Raw genomic sequence first — 18680 nt, 5'->3', positions numbered from 1 at the left:
ACATATGAAATAAAACGGGATAAAAATATAAATTTTATTTTAATTTGATATTTATTTTATTTGTCTATATAAAAAAAAATAATTATTTAGCATTCAAACTTTTGCTTAAAATCTTTTCCTTGGGCTTGAGAAAGATATCTTACAATGATTTTATATTATTTATTGTATATTATAATAGATCTTGTAATAGCATTAAAGTCTAATTACAAATATCAATTTTGATATCAACATCGTTTACAATTGAACGAATTCCTGAAACCAACTTTGCAAAATAGTGGGACTGATTACATTACCATTAACGCCTGGAAATGTAAAAAACTACCGATATCTCAAATAGTTCCATAACGATTTTCTGATGCGCTCTTGTCTGAATGTGATTTCGATATCGAAATATTTTTGTTTATTATTTCTTTGTCAGTTTTTGATTTTTATTAAACAAGAACCGACTAGAACTTATTTGATCGTCATTATATAGATGAAAATAACATAAAACATTGCGCTTAAAAGAACTCAAAGATTGTTCTAGATATATGTTAGGTTGTAAAATAAAAAATTACTTTAATTCAATTTAGGAAAAAGATAATGGACATGCAAGTAGCTATCATAATCAATAGATGAAATAATACCTATACGTTCCGCTACACCCAGAAATAGTATCCAGAGCTCCGAAAAATAAAATAATGACAAGCGAAGGGCATCATATCAACCGGCCCGCACCTCGCACATATACTTGCACTTACGATCGCGCATTTCGCTATCGTGGTTTTTATGGCCAGAATAAATTTCGTCGCGGAACGATCTCTTGAGCGCCGATATCGAACTCCCGCACCCGCCTCGCGTGCACAAATGCACACATAACACCTCCGCCGTCCCCTTACGTATGACATGCGCGCAGACAGCGATTTAAATTCCGGAATAAACGTTACGGCGATGACGAGTTACGTTACAGGGATCGAAGATCGATATGATCGACACGACGATCTCCTTTCGACCGATACGCCGCCCTGAAAATGTGAGGGGTGGGATTAAGCTTTGAGATATGGGGATGATATAGTGCTTTATCGGAGAGTCGAGCTCCGAAGCGCTAAATGTTTCGGGAGATCGACGGGATCGCTATGTAATACATGATAAATTTACTCTCGCTTGAAAAACGAGAAATAGACAGAAGATTACAATTCGAAGAGAAAAAATTAAGTCAGGTTGCGACCATAACGGCGACAATAATGCGAAAACAGTTTTAGTTTTCTGCATGACAAAACATATGCTAAATCATTTCAAACATTAATTTCAAATATTAATATTTTTTTGGACTGTGTGACATATGTATGTACTGAATTTCTAATTTTAAATAAAACTAACAACATTTTGTGTGTAATCAATAACAAAAAGTTAAATAAAATTATATTACAAATCAATGTTTAAATAAAATATTTATAAAATCAAAAATTTTTAATAATAATGTTAAAAAATATAAATATTAAATTATAAACTAAAAGTCGAAAATATAAATAGATATATATTTTTGAATTTGTAATTCATAAAATATATGTATTATTTGACTGAATTCTCGTAATGTTGCGAACACGCGAAAAATATATTGTTTATTTGCTACAACAACGATATAATTAAAAATTGATATTTTTGAGTTATGTGTAAAAAAACAGATCTGTGAAGTTTTCATTAGTGAAGTAATATAATTGATTCTTCTAAAATAAAAAAAAAGAACAAATTTTGCATCAAAAGTGTTATAAGATAAAAAAAGGTTGTTTTTAAGCATTAATTTTTATAATAAAAATTTTTAAAGGAACTCAGTACACACTGAATGAAGATATTTTTATTCTTGTACAATCAGATATTACATTTAAATCATATTTCAAAATTATATTTTCTTTGTTTTACAATTCAAAGTTTTAATGATTCAAAACATTCAAACTCATTTCCTGAAAAATCTTGTTTTTTAAGTTGCGTCGTTGTTATAGTAAATGAACGAATATGTTCTTTCATGTCTTAGTTTCTACATTTATTCATGTTTTCTCGTGCGTGCTAAAAAACACATGAAAATATGTAGCATGTTGAACGCTTTTGGTTAGTTGTGTCAGCTATGTTAAGTTTAAACGCTTGAAATGTCTCAATGTTTTAGGTCATACTTGAAATAATAGGAAATTTGATTATTTTAAAGATATCCCGGAAATCATATATCAATAGTTTACATTGGATTAGGTAGAACTAATTATATTATTTTAGGACAATATGGTTAAGTTTTAAATTGGGTTGACTTATCAGTCAAATAATTAAACTCTTATGAAGTAAAACGAATAAAAAACTGTATGATGTCTGTGATAAATGTTGTTCTTACTGCAAACACTTTGGTCAATATAAAATGATTTTTTCCTTAGAAACTCAAGATATCGATGGTTTTTTATTATCTGCGATTGTTTCAAATCTTAGCTAGCAAATATTTGTAACTTCTAATTTTGTTATATTCTTTTCCTTTTATCGTTATACAAAAAGAAAAAAAAACAAAGATAAAACAACAAACATTTTATAAATAAAAAGATAACATTATTTATTACTATTAACTAACGTGTTGTAGATTGAAGTTCAATTTTTTTTTACATTGCTCTGTTCAACAACCAGATGTGTACTGAAGAATGAACCGATAACAATAGCGACGATGAAAGCTATGAACATCTCTTGCGCCGAGCTTCGCGATGAAGCGACGCGGCGCAGGGGGAGAACAAATTCGCACGGACAGTATTTGCATTCTAGCGCGTACAGGCGCGCGTACACGTTTGTGTGAGTGCGAGTGTGCGTGTGGGTTAGATTTACATATTTGTTTCGGCATAATGAATTCCATGCATGGTCAGCTGCTAACCACGCAAAAGTTATTACGGGTACACAGATTACAGGTCGCGTCCATGCGACTTGCCGTTCCGGCAAAATCGACCGGCAACAACGCGCTCTTGTTTTTATTAATTTGGTTTGCAAAAATGTTTAATATTCCCCGGAGTTGTATTTAATCGTTCGGAAATGTCGTTATTTAATTTGAAGATTTTTGTTCCTGGTTGAAGTTTATCCAATTAAAATTTCGCTCTATGTATTTGTGCGCGCGGATAGTTCGCTGGAGAAAGGAAAAAAAAAGTTACTTGAGAAAGTTTCGTGGCTATACAATTATGCGCGATACGCTGTGCGCCAATATATTATTTTTTTTTAAATATTTGTGAATACTAGAAATCATATGATTCTCTCTTCCCTGTTTAATTCTTTTTTATAAATTTCAATCATTTATTTTGCAGTTCTCTCATGTATAAAACATACACAGAATGTGGTTTATTTAAAAGGTTCGATCGTTTCCATTACTGAAAGCTTTATGCCGGGTGTTTTTCAAGTAGAATTTACTTCATAAAAAACCCATAAATTATTTTTCATAAAAATATTTTTTAAATTATTTTAAGGTCAGAAAATAAATGTTTAAATAAAGTTATAAGCTTATTAACGAGATTTTATATTTTTCCGAGCTTGCCTATAACTTACATATAATTGTACTGGCTACTGTTATAAGCCATGTGTTAAATTGTAAAATATTCAATGAATAAATAAATTTATGGTGAATAAAACAAAGGAGTTAATAAAAAGCTTGTGTATATTAAAAATAATATGTTTAGCGTAAAATGATTGGAATATTCATATTTTTCATCCAAATGTATTTTATAAAGTCCATAAAGTACAGTTGACCTTTTACATCTTCTCGACAGGTATCTCTATGCACAAGGGTTACGCATTCGTGCAATTCACAAATCCGTTTGATGCACGCAGTGCGTGCCTCGGTGAAGATGGTCGCACCGTCCTCAGCCAGATTCTCGGTGAGTAAATTCTTGTTTTCTTTTTTCATATTATTTGGAGAGTCGTTTAAAAAGATACAAAAGAAGGTAGGACATGCCATATTTCTAGCATACCAAGCCTCAGAAAAAGATTTTATGTAGCCTGCGACGTCATAAAAGACTGCGGATTACGTATTCTATAATTATGCCATATTCTATAATTGTTTCGCGTGTATTCTGCAACACATTTTTATTATATAAAATAGAAAAATATTTTTTACGCGCATAATGATATTTTTATGAAAAGAAACAGATGGTTATATTTTTCGACGTATCGACACATAATGTAGAGTGATAATGAAACACAAGGACGGCAAAACGGTTTACATTAATATGCAACGACGCATAACACGCCCGAAATATAGAGGATCGCTTTGACATGATCATTTATTCAACATCTGAGAGAAAGTGTATCACTCTTAGCGTTTAGCGGCGTGAAATGTGACATCGAGCATATTCTATAAGACATATTTATGTCTTGTGCGAAAATATAAAAAGCAAGCCTGCGATAAATATTGAAAGGGCAATATCGAAAATATTGAAGAAACGTGCATTTTTGGGGGTAATGTATTATCGACTTTTTTTTAACGAAATTATCTTCCCTAATTTGCGAGGCAGCAAAAAATGTTGCATTATTGCACATGCACAATGTATCGAAATAATTTTATAATAAAATTAATCGTAATTTCGTTTACATAATTTTTCATTTATGAAAAACTCTTCCAACGTGATAAAGCCAATTCAGAATGTAGCAGTTATCGCAAACGTTAAGTAAAAAAAGAAACTGTAGCTATAAATTCGAGAATCTACGTTAAACATCGGACGTATCTTGTGGATTGATTTATAAAATTGTTCTATCGGAAGGGAAAAGAGAGGTTTGCTTAGTGAGAATAAGTCACTCACGCGGACGTGAATTGCGGGAATCGCGTGTATTTCCCTTGCGTCTGACATCCTAATCCGGCATAGCTCTCTGACGTGGGTAAATGCCGGTCCTTAAGATATTAAATTAGAAACACCGCATTCGCATTAGGACGCGCGGAAACTGCGGAAACCCCCGGTAGTAGCCGGCCGTAGGGGATATATTCTGCCGATCGTTTGGTTATGACACACGGCATAGACCATCTTACAAAGGCAGCCGGGGTTCCTGAATAAACCGTACGCGTGAAATAAACAAACGACGGGAGTGAAATCCGGGACTTAACGTTGAGTGCAGTGGTACACGCGCGGCTGAAGCATAAAGCACCGTAATCGGCCGAGTAGAGGCAGATCGTCGTATCGCGTCTGTATGCCAAACGTGGGCAATATTACCTAATTAACGCGAATCTCCAGTAATAAAGCTTCATTTCGTGTTCACACATGCGCAAAGAAATCATTCGAACGATCTATTCACACTTCTATTAATATTATTATACAAATTTGATAACACTATATTGTGTTATCTAACTTTTAAATGAATCGACGACTACGTAAGCAAGCGTGAAAATATATAAGGCTTCTTTGGTACATTATAAAAAAAAAATAGGGGAATTTTTGAGGGAAAAATTTAAGAGTGAAAGAGATACATCGTGACGTATCGAAGACGCATATGCATAACTTTATTTTATACATCTTACTTTCAATTACTTTCAATTTATCTCGCGGCAGACGGGCATTATAGACATATATTATAGACTGAGTTTAGAACGTGAAAGAACCGTGATCCTTGTGGAGCTTGTAGAGCTCTGAAATATTCGTACGTTTATTTGTCATCTGTGAAAAACGTTCATGAGATTTTCGAACATGCCCATGGGACATGTGAGATTGTTGAGGCGTATCCTATACGTCCTTCGTATAATCCATGTCCTTCAGGTTCTACATGCGCCACGTATGCTACCTCTCGAGTATCGAATGCGCGTATCAGCATCGAATTTTTCAGGGCACTCTCCGTCTAGCTCGCGTCGATACAACCTTTTTCGATCGTCCCTCACACTAGCCGTTCCTTTATGAGAGTGTTCCTCACAGACTCATATTATGAGTCGGTAAACGCGGCCCTTTAATTCGCATTCTCAATCAAACAAAACAGATAGTTTACGTCCCGCAATCTGTTAATTACATGTATGTGATGTAAGTACAGAAATTAAATTAAACAAATACACTACGTTGGTATTTTACACACGAGACGAGAAACACGCGCTCCCGAATTTCCGTAGAAAACGTGCTGAGCTCGATAGAACGTAGAAGGAGAATTAACAATCCTCTTTTAAATTTCTGCGAATTTCTGCAGTTTGCAAATTACGCTCCCGGTTCGAGCGCGGGGTCAGCCCACCTCTTTGCTTTCGCCCAAATATTTCTCACCGTTCCCGCATTATAGAGCGCGCAGGAGAGCTGTCCACCCTCCTATTTCTAACCCGCTTTCCTCCCCTCTCTCCCACCCCTGCGGCAAGTCGCACTTGTAAATGCACGCCATCGTCCGCGCGCTCGCGCCCGCCCGCGTGTGTACGTGCTTGTCCGCCCCGGAGGTAGGCGAAGCATCGGGTGAACCGCCGGAAACACAGTTCTTGCATTAGCCGAAGAAAGATTTCTGGGGTAATCGTGGCGGAGAAACTGCCATCCCGGGAGAGAGGGAGGGAGGGAGGGAGGGAGGGTGAGTTAGGGGAGAGGGATAGAGAGAATGAGAAAAGGAAGAAAGAAAGGACGCGCACGCGCGCTTGTCGTTCTTATTGGCGCGGGTTTAGACGGACGGGAACGGGGATGGTAGACGGGAGGGTGGTTAGTGACGGCTAATTCCATTGGGTGTGCGAACGGAGTAAAAGAGTTCCCACGCGATAAGCTTTAACCCTTTGACACTGCTTGTATCTCCCAAAAAGCGAATCGATCTTTTCTAACGGGTGACACGAAAAAGACGAAAAACGCCCAATGATACCCTCGAGTGCCCTGAAAAAACACCCCCGAGAGAGGTGAACGTAAGCTGGCCTACTCGATCTCGCGTAATTTACTACTTTGCTACTACACGTACCTCGGAGACAACGAATAACGAAATTAATGAAATAACATGGTCTTATACCATTAAAAATTAAAGAATACTCAACGCGGGATTTTGTGTCGCATTTTTTGTCCTGACACGTACCTCTTCTTGTATTTCATACTTTTCAGCACACAAATAACTTAACTTTCGCAAATGTTCGCGTATTCGTAGATTTCGTGCAAAGAGTGCACTCATTCTTTTTTAATTCCGAAAGTTGTGGAAAACTCAGATTAATATTAATTGTGATATTCACTTCGCGAACGTCATCAACGTTTAACGTCGACTATCCGGAAGACGAGGGTCACATGACGAGAGTAATGCACGGCATATGCAAATACCGTGTGGACGATGATTTATTATACTAATCTCGTTACGAATTAATGTGCTGATTTATGATGGTGCGGTCCTTTTTCACTCTTCGCAAGGTGTCCCGACGCCGCATGAAAACGCGGCATAAGTCATCCCTGTCGCACGGATTTTTTCAAAGCCGACCGCCCCCTACTCCGCCTCCAAAATATCCGTAAATCTAACACATTCGTATATTAAAATTTCAAGAAATTTCTATATTTTTTCACAATTTTTTGTTGTGGCGCCAACAATCTTTAATTAATCACGCTATTTGTAAATCAAATAGCGTGATTAATTACGATTATAAAATTTTTATTTGATATTTAAAATAACTGTGAATCTTTTAATCTTGTCTTTATTCTTTATCTTAAATAAATTAAAATCTCATTTTTTATTTTAAAAAATAAATTAAGCACCAAAATTTATTAATTTAATGATATTTGCCAGAAAATGTTATTAAATCTATGCTGGCAATTGATTTTGTATCTCTCAAGGAAGTTGATCATGATTCCTAAGAGGGTTCTGTAAACTTATAGTTGTAAACTTGTGTAGTAACATGCTGAAATCTTTGTAATTTTATTACCAGTATATATCGTGTATGACAGTTTATCACAGTGCGAAAATACTATATAAAGGAATATATACAGTGTAATTCGATCTCGCAATAATCTGGATGCATATGTGAACAGGTTTGAATTGCACATGTAAATTGGCACTCTTCCATTATTTTGAACTTCTGAACGCGCACCCCAGATATTTGTTCTCACTCTGTACATCAGAATTTCATTACACAACTCCATATGGCAGATAGTGTCCTTTCAAAGATATGAACCGCAGAAACATAAAAGAAGGCCAGGGACGGAGAACATCGGATAAGGTTGATAATGCTGGACGTTGTAATTTTTGTTCTTCTGATAATGCTGAAATTCGATATAAAGCTGAAGCACTATCTTTTTCTTAGTTAGGGAACGTAATTACTCTATATTTTTTTGTTTCTATATTTCGTTCATGGATTGGCCCCCCTTTTTAAGTAGAATAAACATTTAATACATAAGTGCATTAAAATATTATTTTCACGTGAAAGTAAAATGGACGTTGGAATTAGCAATAATCCGATATTTGAACGAATAGAAGGGTGCCATTATAAAACGCTTTCATCTGGCAACATTTAATGTATGTACATATAGGTGATGTCGATATAAACTGCGAAAATTTTAAAGAAAATATGGAGAGAGAGAGAGGGAGGGAGAGAGAGAGAGAGGGAGAGAGAGAGAGAGAGAGAGAGAGAGAGAGAGAGAGAGAGAGAGAGAGAGAGAGAGAGAGAGAGTAAATTGATATTTTGCATTTGAGGTTACAATTTTTGTTCCGTTTAAATAACAGAAGACTCGCATTACTCATTAATTCGAGTAAAAGCAGAAGTGGATTTTATGGCGTGTCACGCACGCGTGCGATGGATGCAACGCCCCGATCGCTAAAAATGATCCCCCGAATACCGCACGTGCTTCAATCTCTATCTCGTCCCAAATCCGCCGCTAATTAACAGCAACGCTTGCATTGTTTAATTTTATTATGCAACGTTATTTTAGACTTCAGACTCGTTTATCCGCCGCGAACACAACACGTCGTGTTGCGAGCCGGAAATTCCGCTAATTAGGGAGGGCGTATAATGTAATTGCGCTCGGGATCTACCCCGTCCCCTCCCCGTTCTCCCTCGTCCTTCGTATCCCCCCGTTTCAAACCCTACCTCGCCCTACTTCTCCCACTGTCGTTGAGCGAGCTCAAAGTAACCTTTTGCGTGAAATGCGCTTACACTAACGAAGTCCGCGCTCGTTACTGGTTACATAAACGATAACCGGCTCAAAGTGACGCTCTCTCAGTGACACGCAGAACCGCCGCGACGCTGGAACGTTTATTCGGGCGCCGCGATGCTCCTCCAAGCCCCGCCGATAATTCCCAGATCGTAGGCCCGCGTTCACGGGATGTCGAGGGGTCAAAACACCAAGAGCGACACTCGAACTTTACGTTTATTAGATATTAATTTCGCCGCTCTATTCGAGTTTATCTGACCCTAGAGACTCTACAATCAGAGGGAGTTTGGCTGTAAGATAATCTTGTCGAAATCTTGTGAGAGAGAAGGATATATATTATAGCTCTTTCTCATTTTCTTTCGCTTTCTCTTCTTTTTTAATTTCTTTTTTTTTTATCTCTTTCTATCTTTCTTGGAAATTGAAAAAATATGACAGATCAATCAAAATAGAGCCTCTATCTGATTCTAATTGTTTTTTAAGACGTAACAGCTGTATAAATCATTAATTTTAATATTTGTCAAATTTAGTGAGGATCATATTAGATTGTATTTGCGATCATGCAATTCATTTTCTTTAACTTGAGAAAATTCAAATAAGATTAATTTTCTTGATTTTAAATATCAAATATTTTAAATATTCCGTTAAAATTAAAAAAAGATGAAATAAACTATTGTTACGCTAAATGTTTCAACAATGTTTATTTATGCTAATTCTGTGTCGATAAAAAAAGTTCCGATATAATGGTAATAATATGTATGTGAATAAACTTTTCCCTTTTGGGAAATATTTTTCAAACTTGAAGTTTATTCATAAAGTTCATGAATTTATTAATCCCCTTTAAAATTATTGTTATGTAATGTGTACGTTAATCAAATTACGTATCAAACTCTTCGAATATCAAGTTTCTTTCTTAGGTTTTCTTTACTTAGATAAAATTTGTCGCTACGTAAAGCTGAGAGACATTTACCTATTTTCCTCTCCAACGAAGGAACGCATCGAGTAGTAGAACGCCAGTTTTCGTGGCCACGCGTTTTTCAGATGGAATATCGAGTTTCTGCGTGACACACGTGTTCCCGCGTTCGGGCGAGGTATCAAAAGAGAAAGAAAGGAAGAGAGAGAGGGAAAGAGAGGGGAGGGGAGGAAGGGTGACCCGCTAGGCGGGTTCACTCAGTTATCGTAAAATGCTTGCGCCCTCACGAAGTATCGCGCTGCGCTAACGCGCACGGGGTCAGGCAATGGACGATATTTCGTTCGGGATGGAAATGAAAAGTCCGACGCACCTATGCGCGCGTGATGCGAATGATTTTTTTGAAACAGTTATTTTACTTTACGATCGGTCTTTTTTTTCCATGCGCGTACTAGAACCAGAACGAGTGTATTTAATCCCGGAAGAGCGTATCCCAAAGGAGGGAGGGGAGGCAACAGGGCGAGCTGACCCAGAGCATAGTATCAGGGGTGGACGGGATATTTTGGAATCCCGCTGTCTATGCGCAGCTTAAAATATCACTTTCCTCACTTGCATAAGTAAAACACACGTGCTTTTGTAATTAAAGCGACAAATGCGTTTAACATATTGGGTGTGATGTCTTATTGAAGCAAAGAAAGGAATAAATTATTTAAATCTCGAAATCGTAAAAAATTTTAATTATTAATAAAGATGATACATATAAAGAGTTTAAAAGGATTTTAAATTATATATATAATTTTTTTTTATTTTATACACTTGAACTCGAATATTTAGTTACAAGGATCGTTAAATTTTATGAAAAAAAAAAAAATCAATTTTATGATATTTTAATTAAATTAGCGTTTAACTCAATGAAACGTTAATATCCTATCGAGAAGAATTATTTATATTTAAGATTTAAAGATTAAAAATTTCGACTTCAAGTACTGGAATACTCTTAGCTGTAAGTAGTCATTAATCGATTTGTAATTAAATAGGCAGCTTAATGTATAAATCGTTGCATTTTTAAGGAGATGTATTAAGTGCTGCGTGCCGAAGATCCACCCCTGGACACTCGGCATCGTTTTACGACTCCCTCCACGTGCACTCCTTTCCCCACTTTCAGTTCTCTCCTCAAATGAGCGCTGAAAGCTGGCAAACTCTTGAGGATATAATCCCGGCTTTCCCGATTTTCCCGCTGCAGCCTGGAGAGCTGCTCGCATGAATTTATATGAAAACGCTATCCACCCCTCACCTTCTCTCCCCGCTTCCCTTTCGTTGCATTATGCACCGCCCTTAGGCCTCTCTTCGCCATTTTAATGCGCTCGCGTTTTCAGACGATTTCCGGTGAATCTTTTCTCGCTTAGATCCAGAATTTTTTCTACATGTCTTTAAATTAATTTGTTTATCTCAGCTTCTGCAGCATAATTTAAATGAAAAATTATCTGTTTTAGAATAACAAGGGGAGCACGTATTATAGAACTATCCGAAACAAATTCTGATCGGAATTGTTCAATTATTTTCTAAAATTATATTGTTTACTAGAAAGTTTATATTGTTTTCTGAGAAAAACGAATGATTTCAAACTTCTTTATACGTATGTATACATATGTGTTAATAAAAAAAAATGTTTGAAGCTAAGAGATTATATGGACACGAAAGATTACTTTTTGCATTACATTTTTATAATGTAAATAAATTACATTATAAAAATGTTTCCATTTTTGGTTCTCCTCTTAAGATCAAGAAAGAATTAAACTAATATCAAATTTCTAAAGTTAATAAACAAGTTAATAAACAAAAGATCAGCATACAGCTTAAATGCACTACTTGCTTGTCCCATGTAAAATTACTGATATATGATCCACATGATAAATGCCGCAATCAACGTAAAAATGTGGTAACAGCAGGTTGTCGATAAGATCGAAAGGCGAATCAGATTAAAGTTCAAAAGTCGCGCCTCGGAAAAAGTACGGTGATTGGACATAAAAGTAATTACACTTCACCGGGATGACCAGGAGAGTTAGCGTAATTGAAATAAATCAGCGCGAGCGAGTTTTAAATTTAAAATCTCCTCGCTGTGCATTCGCGTTCATTCTTTGTTACTGTATCTATAAATGCAATTAAAGAGCAAAAACAGAGAAGTGCTCGCATTCAGTTGGATAAATAAGTATCCTACGATCAATCATGATCGGTTCCGATTAGTTGATTCTTCTGCTCCCGCTTTTCTTTCTACTTAATTGAAATCGAACATTTGACGACGTGCACAAAGAACGGCCGTGACGTCCAATTAGCACGAGCACAATGCCGCTTCCGGCCGTTTCGTGGCGACGACACTGCTAATTATAAAATATTAATTAAAATCGGGTAAGGAAAGAATCTGATCTGGTTTATAAATAAGTGGCTTTTGATACGGCGCGCGGCGCCCTTTCGTAATGTCGCATTAAACTATTTAATTTAGTTCCTCAATTGAGTGTGCGAAATCGATCATCGTTCGTTGAACGCAATAATATTTTTTTTTTTTGGTAATGAAAGTTGTGAGGATTTTATTTAACATAACATTTATTTATAAATGACATGAAGTGTCTCAAGATTTCATTTTTCTTTCACTTAATCTTTTCGAAGATCTATTGAGAATTATATTTTCTTCTAAATCAGTTTATGTATTCTGAAAAGAGATAAACTTTAGACGAGGAAGTTGCGATTAAAAATTTTGGAACAATTTTTTTTTCACTTTAAAACAATTTTTTCCTACAAACAATTATTTACAAATAGTTTTCGTCCGAGAAGAATTTATTTACGAATTTTTTTTCCGACGTTTACTTACAAAGTCCTCTTCAATTCTTATTCTATTGCAAAAATTCGAGTCCTTTCTCAAGCTTCTCTTGCACCCAAATTTCCAATATCGTTCCCGCTTTCCACTTCCGCGCAGAAATCCAAGTTCCCGCGCTAGTCGTCGCTTTAAATGCGTCAGCGTAGCGGGCTCGTTCGCCAGTCACGTGTCGAAGGTGAATAACGCGATTCGGGTGCGTGCAAAGGTGACAGGGTGGCAGAAGGAAAGGCAGACGAGAGAAGAAAGCTCTTTCCTTCCCTTTCCTTTCTCTCTTTCTCACGGGAAATACGTCGAGTATCTGAATAAATCGAAACAGCCAAAGTGATTCTCCAACTTAAATTAGTTTCCGCCTCGAACATCGAACAGGTTACGTTAGGTCAGGCCGGGTCAAGTTAGAAGAATATAAGCTACTTTCGCTTCTTTTTGTGAAGCTGGCAGGCGAACGGAGGAGGAGAACGGGTAGGTGGGAGGAAGCGAAGACTTCCGCCGCTGTAAACGGATCCCAGGTGATTTCGGGCTGCCTATTCGCTCGTTTTGCACGCCATGTCATGTACGCCATTTTTTTCGGTGTAACGTGCCGTATTGCACAGATTGTGACCCAATACGATCGTCCGCATTTCGAAAAGTTTTTAGAGATCTGTTTTTCATTAATAATCGTAGCTTTTTGTTTTAGATTTTATGCGTCATATTTGTGATGATTAATCGATTAATTAAATAGTATGGATTCTATAAAAATATAATTTCACTGAGATACAAAAGAATGCAAATTTCATTTCTTATGAAGCATTTTATTTAAAGATGTAGTACTTTTAATTCTCATTATAAATAGATATCGAAAATCGAGCTTTCTCTGGAAAATTAAAGCTTCCTCTAGATCTAATCTCAAAAAAACGAATTTCCCGAACAAAAAAGATGGCGGTGGGCAAAATGGAATAGCGTGGAACTAATCGACGCTCGAATCTCGTCGAATCCTCTCCAACATCCGCATCTCGATTTACTATTCGCGCATTTTCCTGGAGAATTCGAGAGGATGGGGAAAGGTGGAAATGCTCGTATCTTCCTTTACTTTTTGCTTCGAAAATCTTGGGATCGAAATTCTCGTCGTGCGAAAAGACGACCGGGAAATTAACGTCTAACTAAAAAGAAGTAAACAGCGGGTGTCTTGTAAAATCTTATACTTATTGTTAATCTTTACGAGTTTTTCTAGTTTCACTGTACACATTTATGTCCACATTGAAATCCAAAACGAAATGGTTAGTGGAAGTTACGAGGACATTCTGAAAAGGAAATTGAAATACTTTGCATTGTGTCTCAGTTTAGATCGGTATTCTTAATGCGTGCTTCGTTTAACGACGCGAAATGCTCCCTTTTCCCAGAATTTAATGCGCCGTGACAAATCTTTTTTATGTGAATTATTGATTTTTTAGAAAATGATTTAATACATTGAACGGAAACGTCATTATGATCTTATACATGATGTATTAGGAGGAATGTTGTTTTAATAAATAATGTGAACAGTATGTAACTTTGTTAATATAATTTATTATTTATTCAATAATATAATTGACACCACACACGTTTTTTGAGATTGTATGATCATCTGCTTATATTTTTTATTTCTTTCTCGGAGAAGCTAATTGATCAAAGCAAAATTAGCTTTGATTCGAAAAATATTGATAAAGAAATTCAAATGATACTTGGTCTTACAAAGTTTTTTTTTTATAAGAAGAGCTTTAATGATCGGAAGATATAATAATCTGCTGGAGTGAATGCGATAAAAGAAAAGAAATATTTTCTATAATAAATGTTTTAATTTTTATATGTATCTATTTTTCTATAACGGTTGAACATTGTTATGTTACGGAATAAAGCAATTAATTTCTTTAAGAAAGAAATTTTTTTAAATTAATTAATTAATAAACATCATAGAAAATGGGAGCAATTACATTATTGAATATATTATAATAAATTATATTAACAAAAATTTAAATGTTACATTATTTATAAAAATGACATTGTTTTCCCGTTCTACTATAATGTAAAGTTGCATTACAATGTCGTAACGCAATACAAATACTATCGTTTGCTATAAAGCGTAGAATGCTAACAAATTTTTCCGCGTGATGGTATTTGAAAAAGAGAACTCCACGAAATATCATCAACGTATCAGAAGAAGTATACTTTTATTGAAGCATACATTTCTATAGATCGTGTTGGATTTGTCGGGAAGTTTGAAAATAGATTCACCGCGAAGTCCATTACAAGATCGCGGAACAAGAGGGACGTCATTACCCGTGCAAAACTCAAACCGATAACTATCTATTGAGCGTATGGCTACTTGAGAAAGAAATTCATTGACTTTGTAATACACAGGAAATATACATTTTACGCGTCGTTAGAGTTGTCCTAAAGTCCAACGCGAGCGTGAAATATGGAACATACTTATTTTAACTTGTGAAAAAGCTGTATAAACTTTTTTTACAAGGGTTTTAGCTTTTTTTTCGAGCCACTTTGGCGTAAGTACAAACGCAATATAGTTGTCTTTCCGCCAGTTTTGTTTTCGTGGAATTAGTTTCCCCTCTCAGACTTTGCCCAGTTTGAGTAGAAAGAAAGGAAATGTAACGTAGTTTTCCATTTTATATAACTTATACAATACACATCGATTCCCTTGTCTCTCTTTCTCTCTTTCCTGTAGTAACGAGAAATAGTGATAGCGTGCACGAAACGTGTGCAGACAATATGAGAAGAAAAACAATGATCGAACTGCAAAGTTGTAAAAAATGGTTATTATTATATTGAATAAAAGCCAAACGTTCAAATGTCCCATAGATCGTATATAGTATAATATGTAAAACTAGACCAGAGAGATAAAAATGACACGTCTGCTATTTTAATGCACCGGACAAATGCTGGCTACTGGTTGCGTGTTCGTTACTATCGCGAAAAAGTTGGCGAATTAACGATTATGCGCGCAAATAAAGAATGCACAGATGTCATTGCTAAAAGCATCGTTCGGAGAGCTCGGCTGCTCGGAAAATCAGCTTTCAGACCGTTGGAACGGCCGAAACGCGCCAAAGCGGAAGCGAGCGGCGCTCGAGCGCGCGCACAGGACGAATGCAATTATGCGCGATGCGAGAGGGAAGGGGCTGACGCGGGCGCGTTCGTGTTTATAATTTTCTTTGAGGCGGCAAATTCCATTCGCGTAGCTTCCGCTTTGAATGCGCCACGACGACGCATGCATTTAAACGAGGTAGTTAATCTTTATTCGGCGTTTTCGCGAACGGATTAAATCGGCTGAAAAGCCGCAAAAATGCCGGCCGGAAAAGAGCGAGTTGCATTTCGTATCGTGAAGAAGGAAACAGTCCGCGATCGGGTAGAACGAGAAGGGATTGGAAAGATCAGGAAAGTGCAAAACACTCTTCTCTCGCGAGCGTTCCGCAAGCGGATTCCACGTGGACTGATTCACAAGTTGGCCCTTGGATTAATTAATTAATTAATTAGCTGAGTAAAAGCTGTGCTTTTAAGAAAAGAACGTGCGCACTTTTAAATCCGCGGAGGATTTCTTTGACCATTCGGCGATGTTTATTTAATAGAGAGTATGAATGGTAATTCAAATTAATGTAACTGCGTGAAAAATTTTAATTATAATCTCTCTTTTAAAACTTCCAGAATAATTATCGCGTACTGGTTGTAATTCAATTTAATTTAACTTAATCGCCTCGTAATGGTGCCGTAATGAAATTAAATGCAAATTGGCGAAGCTTCGCAGGAGGCTCTTTAATGAATTTATTTTATAAAATGTATTGAGGCGGTATATATATACATGTGTGTATATACCCCGATCCTGTGTTATAAATTTGACAACAGCATAAAGCGATATTAATTGGAAGGATTGTTTATTGAAAAAAAAAAAAAATAAAAAGAATAATTTTAACAGATTATGTTAAAATACATATGTATTAGGATCTGTGTATATTTTATGAATATTTATGTAGAAATATAACTTCTTTGTTGCACAGGTCATTTTATTATTAATACAGTATTACGCGTATCAAAAAATTACAGATACTTTTTATTAGATGAAGTTAAGTATTTATTATTTTATTAAATAGACTTTAAGAATGTTTATTTATTTATATGTACATAAAATAATAATAAAGTCTCTCACATAGATACTTTGATAAAATTACCCATCATGCGCGAACTTAATCATTTTATCATACTATCAAATCGTATACTATTATATAATATCAAATTAATAAGACCTCCCTAAAAAATAATAATTTTATTTACAAAATGTAACAGTTACTCGTCTTACTTTAAATTGCCTACTTAATTGCAATTATAAATGTTCAACTTAATTTAAATTAATGAGTTTTTCCTGTACATGTTAAGTAAATTTCCTCTCTTTCTCTCTCTCTCTCTACTGCAGAATTTCGAGTACACATACTTCTTCCACGCTCCAAAGACTTTTATTATTTAACAACAAAAAAAAAGTACGTGCCACGAGTTAGCCTCAAGAAGAACAGTAATTAACTTAATGGATTTTCGAGAAACGCAGAAAATTGCGACGTGGCGAAAGTAACGTAACATTACCGGAGTGATTTCGAGGAGCCGAAGAAGTCATATTTCATGCAACTCGCCCCCTCGTGACACCCCTCGACTGCATATCGATAGTCCATTCGGCGATGTCTCGCGTGATTAGAAAACTTCGATTGCCAGATTACGCGGAGCGGCGAGATTTATGAAGTCTACTGGGTGGTCTTATTGATACCGACACGTCGGGAAACTTAAAGTGTGTCCGTGTCAAGGTGCAGCCGCCGTTACCATCATCGCCAACTTTCTCGGAACGCGCGACCGCCTTCTCGCGTTAAGCACGGGTGAGTTTCCCATCCGAATTGCCATTCGATTTGCGTTTTCACTTCTTGACGAAACGACAAAGCCGATTTCAGAATTTTCAGGCGTGCCCTGTTTCCCGTATGCGATTGCTCTGTGGCATGGTTGCGGCGACGACCGCGTACACGTACGACTTCTGTATTGAATTACACAGTACAGTGGAACCTCCATTAATCGAACATCCATTATCCGAATATTCTATTATCTGAACGCTCTACTATTCGAGAACGTCCTATTACCCGAACAGAATATTTCCTTATTATTTTGCGCATTGTTTACTTTATCAAGATGAAACGTATACTCTTATTTCATGAGCATTCGGGATAAAAGCCCGGAAGCACAAAGATAATGCAATTTTACGCAGTTAAATACATTGAAAAGTAGCTTGTGATTTAGTACAAGTGAGATATGTATAATAACATATAAATGAATTATCATTTCCGCTGATCTTCGTTCTAAAACAAACCAAATTTGTTTTCAGAAAGGAGTAATTGATCTATTATTCGAAAATTCGCTTATCTGCGAACACTTGTGTCTCCCTATTAGTTTGGATAATGGAAATTCCACTGTGTATCGCATGTGTATATATACAATTATAATTATAGTCTCACGCGCAAACACTTAAATGGCTCATTATAAGATAAATGTGCAAATATTTCCGTACAGCGCACGAAAATAAATGTCTAAAGTTAACATTTCTCGTGATTTAAAACACGAAAGCAGATACTTTAATACTTAAAGAACATTTATAATAGGAATAAAACAAATATGATCAATATAATTATATTGTGTAATTTTTATTCTGTTATATATTTTTACAATAACATATATCATTGAAATTCCATTATATATTGAATTATGCATAAATTGGCATTACGCGCAATTCAATGAGATTTTGTTAAAGTGAAAATTATATTGTATAAATGTTCATCATAATGGAACTATGCTGTAATATAACAATAGA

General features: G+C 35.8%; 1 protein-coding gene across 3 annotated transcripts in view; it reads left to right on the top strand.

Annotated features, from left to right (window-relative positions):
* LOC105840029 overlaps positions 1 to 18680 on the top strand; it is a 172609-nt gene that overhangs the window by 98870 nt on the left and 55059 nt on the right. For all 3 annotated transcript variants that reach the window (XM_036294057.1, XM_036294056.1, XM_036294058.1), the window contains one exon: positions 3756 to 3863. In XM_036294057.1, coding sequence (XP_036149950.1) covers positions 3756 to 3863 — 108 coding nt within the window. The remainder of the gene's footprint in view (positions 1 to 3755; positions 3864 to 18680) is intronic.

The sequence above is a fragment of the Monomorium pharaonis genome, chromosome 11 (genome assembly GCF_013373865.1).
Source record: "Monomorium pharaonis isolate MP-MQ-018 chromosome 11, ASM1337386v2, whole genome shotgun sequence".
NCBI lineage: Eukaryota > Metazoa > Arthropoda > Insecta > Hymenoptera > Formicidae > Monomorium > Monomorium pharaonis.
This window is presented reverse-complemented; position numbering and strand designations above follow the sequence as displayed.